The 18,135-nt window shown below is 40.4% G+C and overlaps 1 protein-coding gene across 9 annotated transcripts in view; it reads left to right on the top strand.

The window, feature by feature from the left end:
- Positions 1 to 18,135, top strand: part of GIGYF2 (GRB10 interacting GYF protein 2) — a 77,391-nt gene that overhangs the window by 11,433 nt on the left and 47,823 nt on the right. For 8 of the 9 annotated variants that reach the window (XM_051625809.1, XM_051625813.1, XM_051625811.1 and 5 more), the window contains 6 exons: positions 751 to 831; positions 3,367 to 3,496; positions 5,631 to 5,726; positions 8,432 to 8,540; positions 15,509 to 15,620; positions 16,154 to 16,194. In XM_051625809.1, the coding sequence (XP_051481769.1) occupies positions 791 to 831; positions 3,367 to 3,496; positions 5,631 to 5,726; positions 8,432 to 8,540; positions 15,509 to 15,620; positions 16,154 to 16,194 (529 nt within the window). In that variant the 5' untranslated portion in view covers positions 751 to 790. The remainder of the gene's footprint in view (positions 1 to 750; positions 832 to 3,366; positions 3,497 to 5,630; positions 5,727 to 8,431; positions 8,541 to 15,508; positions 15,621 to 16,153; positions 16,195 to 18,135) is intronic. The other variant, XM_051625815.1, reaches the window with a different exon arrangement.

Below are 18,135 nucleotides of genomic sequence, written 5' to 3'. Positions count from 1 at the left end.
GTTCTGATGGAGAAAACTTCTGTTAGCCTTGTTCCTTTCCTCCAGTGTGGCTTCATCTGCTGTTGTCTGTACACACTTGGTATATAGGAACTTGACCTGACCTTCACTACTTTCTGCAGCACCTGGGCTAATGAGACTTGAGCTACTTTCATTTCGAAGTTGAGCATTTTATTTTTTATTTTTTTCCAAATTAAGTCAAGAATGAGAAATACTGCTATGTGCCTGCAGGTTTTGGAGGCATTTGGTCTACTCAGCCTTTACAAGGCTTATTTTTCAAGAGTGAGCAGTGGAAATTTCTTGAATACTCTGCCACTCCACTGGCAAATCTTTCTTGCTGTAACTCTAGTGGGGTTTTTATCCTCTTGTAATTGTCAGGAAGCTGCAATTCTGTTAATTAAGCATTACTGTTCTCAGAGAAGAGGATTATGCATCAAATTCTATGTTTGGTTGTCTTGTGATAATTGCTGATTTGAAAAGGGACTGTTTGAACAAGTTGTTTCTTCAGGCGCTCTGATCCAGTGTCCTTTTTGTGCTGTTAAAGAGAAATTTAGGTAAGAGATCTTGATGGAGTTACTCCTGTATTAGAGAGCTGGAACTGATGTCTTAAAGCCAACAAACTGTGTTCTGCAGAGTCCCCCTTTTTTTTTTTTTAGTTCCTTGCATGATCAGATGTGCTTTTGTATTGTGAAGCAATTTATGAAGGGCTACATCACTCCAGTTGTTTTCATAGGAAACGTTTTTCTTTTTCAGGTTCACGCTTTTTAAAAAAAAGGAATAGAACAGGAAAAAAATGGCAGCAGAAACTCAGACACTTAACTTTGGGCCTGAATGGTAAGTTTTTTTCTCTTTTGTGGAACTTGGAAACATTGTCTATAATGTTAAAAACCTGTGAATTTCTGTCATTCAGGACTTAATTGAGTATAGGATTGAATGGGATGTGATGGCTTTGTTGTTCCATACTGCTTCTCAGTCCCTGGCCTGTGAATGAAAGCACTCACATAAAATCAGTCGTTGCTTTGTAAATTGGCTTTGTGTATAAAATGAGCTGGCTTTTGTGTTGTGGTCATGCAGAAGGTTTGTGGGAACAGTGTTTGTGGTCTTGGGGGTGTACACACAGTAAGTGAGGAAGGATTGTATGTTGGTCTTTGCATGTGGTATGTGTTAATAAGAAAGTTCTTATACTGTCCTTATTTGACTTAAATCTATAGCTAAGCAACCTTTTTTTCCAGTATTAAAAATAATCTGTATGGAACATGGTCCGGGTGTGTTTTATGTCAGTCTTCTGTGTGTGTCACTGAGAAGTATCAGGAGAAATAGTGATGGTGTTGAAGAGAATCCTTGGTGTTACCACCTTGTGTCGCTGTTGGTTTTCAGGCTTGTCTGGCATGTGTTGTTCTGGCTTTTCCTGAAGAGTGGTTGCCCAGGTGTGACTGTTCAGTGTTTGTCCCAGCTCCTTGCTGGAGTGTTGATGGCTGCTGTTACAAGAGCTCTGGCTGGTGAGGTTTCTGAAGAGTGATGTGATCCTTCAGTGTGTAAATGGGAGTGTGGAGTGGTTACTGCATAGCATGTGGTAAGGCTGTTACTGGAATAATGTATTCACTTTTTCTGACACATTTTTATACACAATGCACAAAAATTGGAGAGTATTCAACAAATAAGCCATGATTTGTGGCCTGGAAAACAATGAGAGAGCTTGGTCTATTTTGCTAGATTAAAAGAAGGTTAAAGAATGACTTGTATCACTGTCTATAAATACACCCACCAGGCAGATATGCCGGAGTGCTCTTCGGTGTAAGAGACAGACATGATTGGATTCATTGAGGGATGGAAGCCAAAGTTGTATTAAAAAAAGAGAAGGGGGAAGGCAGCTCTAAAAAAAGCACAGATTTTAACAGTAACTTGATTGCTGTGTCATAGTGAGGGAACTTCAGTCTGCATTGAGTTTAAAAATCAGATTTGATTGAAAAATAATACATGCTTTCATGCTTCATGATTTACTAGATTTTTACAGGAATAATGGCATAAAATGGTGAGATTTATAATTATTCTTTTAGGTTGCAGTGTAGTCATGTCTGTCATGTGTACTGTTCTATCACTTCGTAGTGAAACTTGGTCACGTTTGGTCTGGATTGGAGTTGAACATGACACTGAGACATCTAATCCTTTGGATAATGCCTCCCCTGGCGCTTTTGGGGTTGGAAGTGGTATGTGAAGAAACTGCCACTGGGTGGCACCAAACTAAAAAAAAGAAGAGAAACATTTGACTTGCAAATTACTTCTTCCTTTAAAGATCAAATAATAATAAAACAAATCAAAGCATGTTTCAATAATTAGGTGAAAGGTAGCCTTTGAATCCACGTTTTGGTTTAGAGTACCTTCCTTTCCAAGGATCTTGGGATTTTTGGGAGTAATTTTCATTGTTTTACTTGTCCAAGGTGCACATCAAGGAGAATGTAGGAAAGTGGTCTGGGTTTTGTTTCTTGGCACATGTCCTTTTGTAATACATCCGTCAAAGTTAAAAATGCAGGATATTTGGGTAGCTGAGGAAATAACTGTGCAGAATGAGACTAATCCACCTGTAGTGTGGGAATAATGTGATACAACCTTAAAGATACTGTGTGCAAGAGGTTGAGTAGCTTATCTGTGTGGAATGGGACTAAACTCAATAGCATGTTTGTTATCATAAGTTAGGTTACTGCTTGAGATGTCTCTGATGTAAAGTGTGGCTATATTGCATATACATAGAGATTTTTTTTTATTGAGACACCAAGCTAAATGATGTATGTGCTCCTTGACAAGTGCCATGATTTCTAAGTTCAGGAAAAAGAATTTGTAGTAGAGTCGGATTCTGGAGACACAGGAAGAAACCTCATTGCAAATTTTACTGTCCTGGACTTTGTTATACTTCGCTAAACATCTGAATAAACTTTTTCCTTAATATTTGCTGCAGTGTCCCCAGTGTGGTAAGAATTTTACTTGGCAAATAGAAGCTGCAGTCATTAATATACATGGAACTGAATTTTGTGCAGCCAGTGTAAATGGCTTAGTCAGGGCTTTAGGGATGTAGTTAGCTGGCTATATAGTCAACGTAAGAGTTTTCCAGGGGATGAGTTGAATTCCTTGATGTGCTGTTGGGAATATTGTTTTTCCTTTCTCCTGGCTGTGGGAAAATTAAGGAAGCTCTTTCACTCTTCTGTTAAAGCAACGATTTTTGGAGTTTTGAAGTTATGCTGTTAATGCCTTTCCTTTATTTTCAGAACTGGGTTTATTTCATTGTAAAAATGCAGAAATGTGCAGATGGATGATAGCAGAGGTGATGACCCATGCTTCTGAATTCAGTTTTCTTTGCTTTCTGCTTGATTTCAGGCTGCGAGCTTTGTCCAGTGGCGGGAGCGTGACATCCCCTCCTCTGTCTCCGGCTTTGCCAAAGTACAAACTAGCAGACTATCGCTATGGGAGAGAAGAAATGTTGGCACTTTTTCTAAAGGATAACAAGGTGAGCAGGAAGAGGAAGAGGACCTGGTGTGTGTGCTCCTGATGGCAGGCTTGTCATTAGGAACAGCTGTTTGTGTGTTGTGATTATGGACATTGTCCATCCCTTGGCAAAGAACCAAAGAGGTCCAATTGTGGGGTTTTTGTGTGTGCGTGCTTATTTGATCCCACTCTTGCTGCTTCATTATGTTTGATTATTTTTGCCACTTCAGGGGCAACTTCCTGTATCCCCTAAGAATGAAAAAAAAACCACACCAAAACACCTGCTTGTCATATTCAGTCCTTTGCAGCTGTGCAGTTTTTCTTCCCTCAGTAGGATTTTATATAGTGTAAAACAGTTGCTTGATTCAGCTTGAAAGGCAATGAGTTGTATTTATATGAAAAAAGGCAAGAGCTCCCTATTTATCTGGACTTAAGGTAGTTCATTTCAGCAGATAACTAGCTCCCATGAGAGCAGTCCTCATGTTGTTCACTTCCCTGGGACTCTGGACACAAATGCAGTCTAGCATGTGTGATACAAAAGAGCGTAAAAAATCAAGAGCTTCCTTCTGGTTTCATTTCAAACAAAGGTTCTCAGTGTCATGTTTCAGAGAATGTTTCAGGCAAATGAATTGTACATTCTGCATTTGTGAACTTGAGGTTTTTCTGTAGATGGTGACAGAGGTTGGTTTATTGTTGCAGCAGGCACATGGTTTCAGGCTCCCAAATCGCTCTCAGAGCCTTGCCCTTGAGTCAGGAAGGGACAGCAAGAGACGATGTCAGGTGGTGCCTTTAGCTTGGCATATAGATGAACATACAGACCTCCTTGTTCCTACCCTACCATGACTGCTGATGTTTCATACAGTGCTAGGAGCCATGCATTGCTTAGACAGGGACTCAAAGGTGTTGGATGTCAGAGATGTTTCTAAAGCTGTGAAGTGTGTTATAGCTTAAAGCCATGCTTAAACATGCAGAGTTATCCTGCTCTGCTGTGAGAAGTTGCAATGTAAACCTCGATGTTATGCTTGAGTAAGTCAGTCTGGAGGAGGTCATTGTTGTTTGCAATTTGTGTGCATCAGATGATGCAGAGACCTCTACAGTTGTGACTGATTCAGAACCTGTTCCTGACCTGTGTGACAGAAGCTCTGTGATGGTTGTGAAGGGTCCCAAGGAATACTTTCTGTCTATGTGTTGGCCAGAAGGGTGCTCCTATTAGAGCGTGTCTTGCTTTTGATAGACATGTGTTTTATGGTGTTGAGCAGTTCTGGTTCCTGAGACTGAGTGGGCTCTTGACACTTGTTTCTAGTCAACTACTAGAGGTGGTGTTTTTAAACTCTGTCTTGTAGCCTAGTCCTTTTTCACTGTGTCATCTTCAGTCTTTGCTGGCTGAAGATTAGGCAAAGTTGCATCACTGATTGAAAGCAGACTGCTAGCATATACCCAAATGAGAAAATAAAACCCTAGGTTGCTTTGCTTCAGTTAAAACTGGGAGAAGTCTTTATCCCTACTATTGAGAACTAGATACTTTTGAAACAGCTCTCTGTTGGCTTAATGAGAGCTCACTTGGCTGTAATTGCAGCTTCTCCACATACTCAAGATCACATCTGCTGATCAAGCTTCCATCTGATGAACTGATTAAAAAATAGTGTTAAAATTTATTTTTATTTAAATCGTCAGTGTTCTCTACTTAATGTATCTGTACCTATAGCTTCAATCTTTTATTTTGCTGTCCTTGTTAGTAAATTGGAAATGCTGACTTTAAATCAGATGAATCCTCTGTGCTGTTTACAGTTGTTTTGTTAATATATAAATTAAAATCTAGCTACAAAATTATGTCGAAGTTAAAGGAGTATTTCTTTAACTTATCAGATGAAATTTCACTTAGTTCAGATTTGAGCTGCAGTGTTGTTGGAAGTTTGAATTCTGATGTGCACAATCCTGATACTTTGCATATTACAGTTGTGGGGAGGGATTTGTTTTGGGAGGCCTAAATTTGCAGTGGAGTTACACCCACCAGTAAATGTTACTGGAAGTGTTAGTGTACTGGGTTGGTAGAGACAGTTGGCAGGATAAAATTTTTTTGTAAATCAAAGTCTGTGGTGTCATCCCTGAAATGGAAATACTTGGGTATATTTGTGTGCTGTTTTCCTTTGGTACAGATACCTTCAGACCTTCTGGATAAGGAGTTTCTGCCTATTTTACAAGAGGAGCCCCTGCCACCACTGGCACTTGTACCTTTTACAGAAGAAGAACAGGTTTGTATCCTTTTTTAAAAAGTTAGATTGTCATCAAGGTAAAAGCAAAATAACGAGTATGCCTACATTAAAAACCACAAAACTTGAGACTTATAGATCTTGGGGAAAGAAATTATGAAAGCATGCTGTGTTAACATAAAGTTTAAATGCCATTTGTGCTCAATAACGTGTTCTGTTGATGGCAGACAGTCAACTTGTTAAATCTACAATCATTATCTGGGAAGTATTACCTATTTTTTAAGGCCACAGCACTTTAAAATCAGTGACACTATCTCCAGTGTTTGGACTGGACTTTCTGAAATGTCCCAAGTTCTGTAGCTTCAGTTTGGTGGTTGTTGGAGAAGTGTGGAAGGTTTGACCCCCCTCTGGGTAAATGCCTGACCTTTGATTGCTCCTTTATGGCTGTCAGAACTTCTGATTTGGAAGTTGCTCTTTGGTTTGTCATGTTTCTTAGCACTTTTCTTATTTCAGAATACTGTGGTTTGATTGTTTTTCTTGGTTTCTTTTCTAATAGAAAGCTGAGTATTTATTGACTTGAGTATAGTTTAATTTTTGCAGGGGTGGGGAGTGTCAGTTTTTATTTCAGACTGTCCTCCTTGCCCCATGGTATTTTATTGAGTTTTACATCATTTTATTGTGCCTGGGTATTCTGGCATATCCTCTTCACCTCTTCCAGAACTCCTTCCTCTTCAGAATTCATTCATATTTCTCTTTAGGATGCTGTCCTTTGGCATAAGTTGCTAATAGCTTTTAATCAGCAGTCATTTTTAAGTTCGTGTGAATATACTGTGGACATTTCATGTCAGAGTCTTAAAAGGCAGCTGAGATGGAGCATATGCTTTTATGGGAAATCTTAGCCCTGCTCCCATTCTCCAGTGGGGACAGGAAAAATTCAGGCAACAAGCCCAGGAAATAGTCAGCCAGACATACAGTAGCCGTTCTGCCCTTATTCTTGGTTGTGTGAGGAAATAATTCAGTTGTCTTCATCCTTGTGGAGTAAAGGAGCCTCAAGCTCTTGCTGAAATAGGATCTTGTGTGTCCTCATAGGAGATGTTTCTGATGTCTGTTTCTGGGACATCTTTCATTGCTGCAAAAAGATTAGTTGGGGCCCCATTTTGGGGCAGTATTGCTTTTGGTCTGTGTTGTCAGGGACGGACACTGAAGTAACAGACTCATCAATAGTAGGGTGTGTTTTGCTTTTTTGTTACTGACCTTACCCTGTGGATTCCTGTCCCTCTGCACAGTGCAGGGATTGCATTTTCCCCACAGCAGGCTCTACAGAGGGGAGGCAGGATCAGAGATTAGGCAAACAAGTCAAATTAAAAATAAGTTGGGAAAGGAAGCAAGATAGCTGTTTTCTTCTTACTGGAAAAAAATAAGGCACCAAAAGGAAGGAATCTCGTAGGCAAGACAGTCAATCTGATAAATAGCTTGAAGTTGTTTCTGTGATAAAATATTTCACCACTTCACAAAAAAGCAGAAGTATCAACAGCAGAAAAGGTGGTAATTTGCTTAGAGACAAAGAAAGGTGTTTAACTTTGACTTGCTGTTGAAATGGTTGCTTTAAACTTTACTAGGAAAATAAAATCAGGTTTACTGGAGGCTGACCTTGCTGTTTTGCCAGGCAGGACTTGATTTTTTTTTTTTTTTCTTCTACATTGAGTCTACTTAGTGACCAGTTTTCTCTGGAAGGAAGATCTGCCTAGTAAGAAGAACATGTCAAGCAGTGAGGCTTGATTCTGAAGTGGGTTGAAACTCCTGCAGATGTCTCTTTTTTTTTTTTGTTAGCCATTTAGATTTTCAACAGTATATAATTGCTTGTCTCCATGTTCTCTGAAGACCTTCAAAGTCCTAGCAATTCAAATGGGTTCACCTAAGCACTTTGCTTTAAGTTCCTATCAAGAAGGCTGATGTATCAGCTGCTGCGAGTCCTTTACATTCTAATGATTTAAGACTTGGATTCAGACGGTGTGTGTGAAGTCAGTTTTGCCTTGTTCATGTTTCTGAACAGGATCCTGAATTATTTGGCCTAGTTTTGCAACTATTTGCAGTCAGAAAATGGGGCCAGAGTGGGTTATTATTATCCATTCTTTATCAAAATAGCTTTCTTTAGCAATTATTTCATATTAAAATAAAGCTGAATTTTACCCTCATGAAAATGAGTATCACTTAAATTGCAGAAGTCTTAAACTTAAGTTTTCCCCTAAGTATGTTACTCCTATGATATACTGAGAGAAAAAAAACACAACCCAGACATTTCTGCCAAGGACATTGGTGAATGTAGTTTTATTCAAATTCTATTCTTTGCATGTTCCTGCTTTGCTTAAGTAAGTTTAGAATTGGTATTAATGGTGTCAGGTATGGGCAGGTGCCAGTCTGTTTTTTCCACTGAATGGCTGTGGTTAAAGGTGCTGATGTTCTTAACACTTCTGTGCTGGAATTACCTAAGAGAGAAGTAGGTGCCCACTTGCTGCCTTTAGAGCATGGAAATGGCAGGTAAGTAACGTGGAAGCACAAATATTGACCAAGATCCTTGCTTCAGCTGCTCTGAGGAATGCTTCTCTTTGTTAGTCAGTTGTGGAGAATTTGTGATGAATGTAAGAAAAGCAAAGCTTGTTTGAATCTCAATTTAGGATAATGGTAAGTGTTTATGTTTTTGGTCTTTTTAATAGAATATCACCTTGGTTCTTTCTTCTTCTTGGCAGAGAAATTTCTCCATGTCTGTAAACAGTGCTGCTGTCCTGCGGTTGACGGGACGTGGAGGAGGAACGGTGGTAGGGGCTCCTCGAGGTCGAAGTTCCTCTAGAGGTCGAGGTGAGCTGGTAGTGGGGTGTGCTGCAATGGATGCAGGTGATCCAGGTGAAAGATTGTGAAAGATGTTAGAGCTTGGTTATTGGAAGATTTTCTCATGCCAAGTTTCTATTCCTTTAAGACTTTGAAACCTTTCCAAGAAGATATTGTGAGAGAATGGGTATTGTGTCATGATTGTTCTGCTCACCTCAGTGCACGTCTGGTGCCTGTGGTACCACCAGACTGGTGGGGGTGGAAAGCAAAATCATAATCATGGATTGTGTGGGGTTGGAAAGGACCTCGGAAGGTCATCTAGTCCAGTCCCCCTGCAGTGCAAAAGGACCTTTTTGATTAGATAAGGTAAAAAGCAAGAGTGGTTTTGACGTGGAATAGGAAATTGTTTCTTTCAGAATTGTTAGAGATAAATTGGTTTTGTATCTTTATATAAAAGTTATAGGGAAAGGGGAGAAGAATCCACAGATTTATTTTAAAAAATCAAGATTGTAGAAGGTGATGTTCAAGGTTCTGAAAAGTCATTTTTATGTATCAACATCCTGAGAATAAATAGGAGAATGTTAATGGAAAGATGCAATTGAATTTGAGAGAAATGTGAGTCTTCCCAATTTTAGTGCATCACTGTAGTTGCTGTCTCATTCTGGATCACTTCAAACGTGTGCAAATTAATTGAGAAAATGTCCTCAAGCAATATCACTAGATTCAAAAGAGATTGTTAAATCCAGAATTTATCTTAGCAGTTCCCTTTCAATATGCTGTGAACACTTTTTTCAGGTTTTTTATATATAAACATTATAGGTTACATTTAGAATATTAGAAACATAGTTCGGAAATGTCATCAGGAGTAATTAATCATTCAACCTCTGTCTTTGCAGGTACTTTGAGATTTCTCATAGGGTCCTTTCTAATGTAATTCTGAATGTCCTTAGCTGGTGATATTTTAAATAGCATATTCAGAAATCACTTCCATATGTAATTAAATACTTGACCAGAATTTTTCTCTTTATTTGTTCTCTAGTTTCTGTTCTCATTCCTTAATCCTACTCCTTTCTTGGCTTACATCTTTCAGATATTTGGAGATGACAATCTGTCTTCTTGCAGTTGCTTCCCAGCTAATGCATATGCATGTAAACTTCTACAAGGATTCCCTGTCTCTGGATTTCCCTGTCACTTCCCTTCTTTATTTAGCATTGTCTTTGCCCATAAGCTCAGGACTTAATTAAAAAAACACAGTATGTGCACATGTACAGGTGTGGGGTGACATTTTGTACCATGTTACATTTCTGTTGTGCATTTGAAAGCAGTTGCTTTTTTGCTGTGTGGCCCTGCTGCCATCCATGGTTCACTTCTTCTAGGAATGCATGTATTTGCTGTTTTATTAGATGCATTAAAGCTTAATTCTGCAAATGAAGTGAGTGCTGCTTAAAATGTAGTGATTTGAGATCAGATGACCACTAGTGTGCTCTCTAGTTTCAATCTCAAGATCATTTCTAATTTGCCAAACTCCCTTTATTTTTCTTCTGTCAAACTTTCTTTTTTTTTTTTTTTTTTTGCTATGCCAGTAACAGTGGATGTCATCCTTATGCAGTGAGCAATTGGTTGCTTTTTAATTACCTCTGCTAGTTTCAGTGGGGTCACAGGGTTAAATGTGGCAGAATATGGCTTCTAATCCAGTCATTCTATTATTGAACCTATTTGTATGCATGGAAATTTGTTTGGCTGTAAAGTTTGGTTTCAGTGACAGAACTTAAAATACATGTGGTATTAAGACTATTTGAAAGCTTCTTCTGCATATATTTTTTTCATACTTTGTTTTACATGTATGTTAAGAAATACTAGCTCAATAACTTTGCAAACTTAGTGTTCTTCACTTATTTTTGTTTTCATCCTCATTTGATCTTTCTCTTAAGTTGTGTGAATCGTATGCTGTGCTTGTTAAGCTGCTGTCATCCTGCTGAGCTGGATGAGGACATGTCTCTCTACCTTTCCTCATTTTGAAATAGTGAATTACTGAGCTTTCCTTTTCATTGATCCAAGGTGTTTGTTTGTTTCTTCCACTCCTCTTTTCTTCCCATGAGCAGTTAGTGTTGGACTTTAGTCCTGATCAGTCTTCCCAAAGTTTCTATATCTCAGCAAACAAGTTAGGGCTTCTGCCAGGACAAAGTTGTAGATTTTTTTCAGAATTATACATGTGATGTTCCTGTAATGAGGACTTGGTTTCTAATGGCTAGTTCTGAAAAGCTCAGTGTAGGACTGTTGACTGCTAACTTGCAAAATGAACAGGTTGCTTGCAAGTAGCAAGCTTTAAATGCCATTCTGTTTATCCAAGTTACAGTGAAAAGGACTTGGAATTTCCTCGCAGTTTGTGCAGTAAATGAACTGCTTCACTTAACAGTTGGAAAACATTGTTCTCTATTGCCTTGCACAATTGCCTGAGTTCAAGAGGTTATCTGGTGATTTTTGTGAACATCACATCATTGTATTCAACAAAGCTGCTGCTGATCACATTTGGGCTTCAGCTTTAGCAAAACAAGATTAGTATCCTCAAGTCATTTGCACAACAGTAACTTCAGGGAAGAATTTGCATGTATGATTAGGTCTGTTAATTAAGTTCCCTCACTGAGGCAGAAGTCACCAAATTGTATTTGGGTGTTGGGGAGTGTGAGAGGGCATCAGGGGCAGACATGCTGAGGGAGGTGGTGTGAAGTTACTGTCAGAACTCTTAACTGTGCTTATTGATATTTATCACTACAGCCTAACACTTTGTAAATGTTTTCTCAGTTGTCACCCACAGTCTTCCTAACAGTGATTACATTTAGCTGATGTGAAAATGATTCCTGTGTGGAAGTGGCTTTGATTTTTTTTTTTTGTAATTGTGGCTGTGCTGCAGTACGTCTTGGTGTTACCATTAAAACCCTCTGCAGTGTGCAACTGCCATAACTCATACGTGTCTTGTGTGGAGACATAAGTCCAAGCCATTTGACTTAGCTCTGAAGTTATATTCTCTAAAGAAACCAAGTACTGGCACGTGACCTTTTTTCTAATTGACTTGTTTTCCTGGGAGCTCCCTGTGGTGTGCAGTTAAGCCCTGAGCTTTGTGCTGGCGGGACTGGAATGTCAACATTCATGAATAAGAGCCTCAGATGAGGAGAGATTTAAGTAGTCCCTGGAATGGGCTCTGAGTTTCCAGACACCTTATTTGTAGCTGTTCTCCTTTTTGGTTAAGGCCCTTAGGAAGGGTACTTTCCTTCCCATTAGAGCTCTTTCCCCTCCCACCCTCTCTCCCCTTTGTAGTCTGTCTTTGCTGCTGTCTGAAAGTGTGTCAGTGGTGTGCAAGTGGAAAGTTCTCATGCCTAACCAGCAGTAGCTGAGTTACACTCACCCTGCTCTTCCCACATACTGTTATGGCTGTCATCCTAGATCCTAAATGTCAGTCATGCTGTAATGCAACAATTTGTTTGTTGTATTGGGTTTTTCTTGAGATGACAGTTAGAACGACAGTGTGTGCTGCTTCTGGCCCTCTTGCTTGTGTCTTGTATTTTTTAACTTAAATTTAGACTTGTCTGTTTTTCAGGCTGGAGACTTTTGGCTGTGTTAATTACAGTTTCTGGTGGATTGAGATCCTCTTTCTGAGATTTTCCAGGAATTACTGAAATACAAATGTCACAGCTGCTCCATTCAGTTCTGAAATGGAAGGGTTTATTGGCCTCTATTGACTTTGCACTTAGTACTTCATGCAACTTCTACGCTTGGGAAATCTGCTCCTTATATGCCAGGCGTTTTTTTGGAAGCAGCATTCTACTTAAGCAGCGTTATATTTAAAAGAAGCATGTTGTTCTACATTTATTAGCCACAAAAAATAGCCAAGAAGTGCAGACACAGAATGGCAAACAGTGTGCTTAAATATATGCACTTCTATCCTCTCCAAGATTTTTCCTACGTTCTGTTATCAGTGTTAGCCCTGTCCTAGTGTGCACTTCCAGGCCACACTCAGCTATGCAATACAAGCTGGATAACTGACTTTGTACACCACAGTTTTCCATAACTAGTTCCCTACATTCTGCAGCCTGGCAGGATCAGTTTCAGTGCAGGATGCTCCTCATGCAGTGCTGTGCCTGGGCTCTGAGGTGGCAGGTTTATCTGCACAGGGTGCTGCTCAGTGGGCATGTCCTGGTGCTGCTCCTGGGCCATGTTCCTTGGAGAAGGCGGGGGAGAAGGTTGGCACCACAGCCAGGGCACGGGTGGCTTCCCTAGGGCCTGCCTGGTCCTGTGTGGTATCAGTGCAGCAGGGAGTTGCATGGCCTGGCCCCACAGGCAGCCTTACACTGAATTGCTGAGATTATCTCTTAATTCAGACTGTTCTAGTGGCTGAGCACAACTGAAATACTGATGAACTGTGACAGCAGAGGGGGATGAGCGGAGAGTGGTTTCACATCCTGCTTCTGTGAGCCATGCTGCTGTTAAAACAACTGATTCTGTCCTTTATACAGGACATTTGGTTTATTTGCAGATGAAATCTCCCATATCACCAGCCTTCTTGTAGTTGTGTGTATGCTGTCAGGAGTCAGTGTGTGGTTCACGCTTGCTCACGCTGCAAGGGGAGCACTGCAGCTATTGCTGTCACTCACTGTAAGGAGCAGAAAAAGAGAACTGGTTTTGTTTCTGTTGGAGAAGTGTCTGCAGCTCTCCACCTCCACTGCCTCAGAGACACAGGATGAGTCAGTGCCTTTGTTCTGTTTTGACTCTGCCTGCGGCTTTCTCTTGTGAACTGCTTTTGCTTTAGCTCCTGTGAGAGGAAGGAAGAGAGCTTTCCTTTAGTGAAGAAACTAGGCAAAGGTTGCCATTGCATGTGATGCTGAAACTTCCCTGGACTTTTATTCTCCGCTTCTTTGTGGAGAATAACAGCTTGGAGTCCTTTTCCAGAATCTTAGGGAACCCATAGTGCCTTAACTCAATAAACATTGTGCTGCTCTTGATGTTGTATCACATCTTTACTGTTTCTTGCCTTTGCAACTTACTTTGCGCTCTTGACTACGGTCAACTTTCTAATATTGGACTTAACCATAGTGAAGGTATTTGTGTTTCTTGTCATTGTCTGATGGTAATCTCCTGTCCTGCCTTGAGTGTTGAGTCAGCTCCTCTCTCCCCACCTGTGTAAGAACAGCTGTGCTGGATGAGGCAAGGGCTCCTTTCACTCAATAAGTCACTCAATAGTCTTTATCTAGCAACAACCAAAAAGAATACACCTTGGGGAGAGACTAAGAACTGTCAAAATACAAAGGTGAAGAAACATCACATATATGCTCAGCTTCCAGACATTTGCAGCTTGGTGCATTTTCTGAGCCAGATATGATCTCTGTGTTCATTAAATCTTAGTGTATTTCTCTTTTATGGATTTGTCCAGTCTGCATGTGAACTTGAAGCACCCCTGAAACTGGGTGATAAGGAAGCTCACTTCCCTGTGACAAGGAGGCCTGCCACTGAACTGCTTTGCTGTTGCTAGGAACAGGATAGTTTTGTCCAAAGAGGATGTTCAAATCCTGTTTCTGAAGCAGCAGGAGAAATTGTATAGACAAACTTTGTGGCTTCTGTCTACACTCTGCAACCTGCGCTGCCTGATCCAGAATCAGTGTGTATCTGAGGAGCCTGAGATCACTTTTCTTTTTCTCTGCCTGGAAGCTTCTTTTCCTTAAGAGATTTGATACAGAATAGTAGAAAAATTGCTGCAACTGCCTTATTTCTTTTTTTTAGAGCCTCTTTTCACTGAAATATGTACAGTTCCTTGATGCATCCTGGGGTCTTTAGATTTTAGATGCAGAGGCTCGTCACTGTTACTTCAGCAGGCTGCAGAGACTGGAGTCCATTCTCAAGGTGTTGATTTCCTGTTCCATTGGGTCATTCTGCCTGTATTCATCCAGATCCCTCACCAGGTTTGCACCAGGTGTTTTTCTTGAAGCCAGGAAGAAAGAAATAAGAATTGAGGCTTGTGATAGTTTCACAGCCAAGAATTCCCCTTATCAGGTGCTTTTTGGGTTCTTAGACTTGACTGTAGAGACTGCATTTGTCTGTAGGCAAGGAATTACCCTGGCCCCCAGCTGGTGTGTTTCTCTGGTTTGTCTTCCTTCCATGAGAGCCTTGAAATGGTAAGTTAGCTGATTAAAAACCCTCCCATGTTCCTGCTGTAGCACTTTGCGGAGCAGTATTTATCTTTTGGTAGACCTGGAGACTTCACTAACCAGTGCTGAGAGCTCTGCTGAAGGTCTGGGGAAGTGTGTGGGTGCTGTTTTTACTCTCTTTTAACCAAACACCCCACACCTACCCAAACACTGGAGATGTGCTTCAAGATGCTTTACTTTTTGGCTTGAGGCTTGATACTTGGTAGCCACCTACAGAGAATAATTCCTTGAAAAAGTGAGGAGGATAATTTTTATTGTGTAGCTCTTGGGGTTGTTCTTGCTGTCCTGCCTCTCCTCATCCTGTGATCCTTCTTTTCTCCTTACCACTGCTGGGGGAGATTTCTCCTGGGAATCACTAGAACTGAATAGTGGTGAAGCTTCTTTCTCCCTTGCTAACCTTGACAGCAGTAATTATGAGTACCATTATATTGGATTCCACTGTTAACACTCATAAAATTCAGATTGCTTTTTAAGTACACACATACTGTGTGGATGTTTTGTGAACAATGCATCCTTGTTTGGCAATTTTTGTTGGGTAAGTATCTGTTCTCTGTGTTTTCCTGCATAGTCTTTATTTCAGAATTGTTTGCCTGCTCTGTCTGATCTTGTGCTTCTCAATAAGAATTTTTACATAAGACTCTTTCTTCAGTCTTGGTTCCTTTTTCCCTTTGCCCTAGATACTTTCACTGAGGCTTAATACTGCAAGATTAGTTCATGGGGACACTAGGAAAGGGAAACCTACCTGATTCTTTCAACTTCTGTTACTATTTGTACAAACACTTGTGTTTTTTGTCTTTTCAGGCAGAGGCCGAGGAGAAAGCGGTTTCTACCAAAGAAGTTTTGATGAAGTGGAGGGTGGATTTGGGCGAGGAGGGGGCAGGGAAATGCACAGATCACAGAGTTGGGAGGAAAGGTAACAGAATTCCAGCCCTTCAAGTTTTTTACGTACATCTGCCTAGCTTCTGTTTGTGCTTTTTGACTCCATAAAAACACTGAGGAAAGGTGATGAGGTGTGAGTGGAGTGTTTGAGCTTCTAAGATGGACTGAACACAGTCATGTTTCTACAAACTCAGGAGCAAGTAAAAGAGTATCTTTGCAAATAATTTTTCTGCTGAGTTCCTGGGAAGAAGGAACTACAAATAAATTATGGCAGTTGCAGTGGAAATGATGGGTAAATTATAGATTGCTAAAAGATGCACTTCAATTTTAGTCTCAATGTTACTGGAGGTACTTAAGGTCACGTTTCAAGACCTAGTTGCCACAGGCTGCGTATTATCAGTGTTCCTGAAAATTTCAGTTGTCACTTGGACCTTTAAAGATGCTGTCTACCAAGCTCTGATTTAAAAAAAAAGCCCCCTGCCAAATAAAAAAGCAAACCCCCACCATACCTAACAAGAGTGGAGTAGTTCCAAAACCTTATTTGAAACTTCTGTTCTGCCTTTCTAGGGGAGACAGACGCTTTGAAAAACCAGGGCGAAAAGATCCAGGTATGGTTTTGTTACCATGTGGGCAGAAAATGGGAGGGAGGAGCAGGGTGTATGTTGGGGAAGGGACCCATATGTACATAAAACTTCTATTACCAAGAGTATTGTTGAAAGAACATGAATGATCCTGTGCCAGGGTACCTGAATGTGTTCTCAAAGTGTTATTCTGTGTTGTTTTCACTATTAGACATTTAAATGTTTTAGGTAAAAAAGTCTGCAGGAAGTAGGTTCTGTTTGTTAATGAAGATGTGATGTCTACAGCTGGAACCAAATTCCTGTACCTGTGTGACAGGAGTCTTCACCAACTGACAGGTGTGCTGTGGCAATCTGCCTTTCCAATGCAGCTTTGAAACATTCCTGGCCTGTGCTAGTTGGTACCTAGGACTTCTGGATCATGTGAACTGTTAATTTTTTGAATGCTGGCTAGTGTGAAGTAGATGCCAAGAGCAATGTTTCGAGGTTCCCATGCTGATGGGATTATTGTCTGTCCAGTTAGTTCAAGTCATCATACAAATCTTCTGTTCATTCAGGTTATCTCATTATTGCTGTTCCTCTCCTTTCTTAAATACTTGACACCGGCCATATTCAGGCAGAACAGTGGATCCTTAATTTTGCCCTAATATGTCTGTTTGACCATTCATCTGAACTTAGAGTGTGTTGTCATATTGGAGCTGGAACACACCCACTCTGTTCTGGGAGCATTCAGATTCTCCTCTGCCAACTTACATTGCAAGTGCAAGGATTTCTGTTTGAGAGATCATCCATGGATTGTTTGCTGGTATCACCTTGCTCTTTCTCTGTGGTATGTTGCCGTGTGCACATGCCACGTCAGTGAGAGTTTTTGTACTAGAAAAGCCTTGCTGACAAGGAGTTTTGCCTCCTTAGGACCCAGAGGATCTTTTGGTCTTTACTAAGTATCCTCCTTAGTGAACATACTGGTAATGCATAGGTCAGAAAAAAAAGAGGTTGTAGTTAATCTCTCTTCACATGTAACAAGTGATAGGATGAGAGGAAACAGCCCAAGTTGTGCCAGGGCGATTTAGATTGGATGCTTGTAAAAATTTGTTCAAAGAATGGGTTGTCAGGCCCTGGCCCAAGGTGCCCAGGGCAGTGGTGGGGTCCCCATCCCTGGAGGTGGTTAAAAGATGAGTGAATGTGGTGCTGAGGGACAGGGGTTAGTGGTGGCCTTGGCAGGGCTGTGGTAACGGTTGGACTTGGTCTTAAAGGTCTTTTCCAACCTGAATGATTCTGGGATTCTAAAAGGCAGTTACAGGTTGAATTTCAAGACAAAAAATGAAAGATTCAGTTGCAATCAAAAGTTAACAGGAATGTATTTTAATCCCTGCTTAGCTATCTATATTTTTTTAGTGAGTGTAGCACAAATTGCCATGGTGGCACCTGTCTTAGGATTCCAACATTACCAGGTTTGCCTTCAAAGCCCTTCCAGGCCTCTCTCCATGTAGAAGTTGTTTTTCATGTATTTTGAAGAATGCTTTTATTTTTCTGCTTTCTAAGTTGAAAGTCAACACACAACTAAGATGTTGCTTGTTTCCCTCTTTGTTTTTCTTAAAAAGAAATTACAAAAATAACTTGAGATTGGCCATCTGTAAATGCCAATAGTCAACCTTCAGACTTTTCATGTGTCTTTGTATTTGGAGACCTCTTGGAAAGAAATGAAAATAGGAAAAATCAGTACTGCTGTGACTTCAGGACTACATTTTTTACCAGAGACAAACTGATGTAAAAGGAGTATCTACCACAGCTGATTCCATTTTATTTAGCCCCTTCCTGTTCTTGTGATAAAATTGCAGCACTTGCAGATCCAGACATAGAATGTACAACATGTCTGACTAAGACTGATAAAAACATTGCCTGTCAGTTTAGGAGGAGATGTGTCAGTTGAAGTTGAGGGGAAGTTAAAGTATGGAAGGTGTCTTTAGTGAA

Source organism: Apus apus, chromosome 8, assembly GCF_020740795.1.
Source record: "Apus apus isolate bApuApu2 chromosome 8, bApuApu2.pri.cur, whole genome shotgun sequence".
NCBI classification, from domain to species: domain Eukaryota; kingdom Metazoa; phylum Chordata; class Aves; order Apodiformes; family Apodidae; genus Apus; species Apus apus.
Note: the sequence above shows the minus strand (reverse complement) of the source record. Positions and strands in the feature narration are given on the sequence as shown.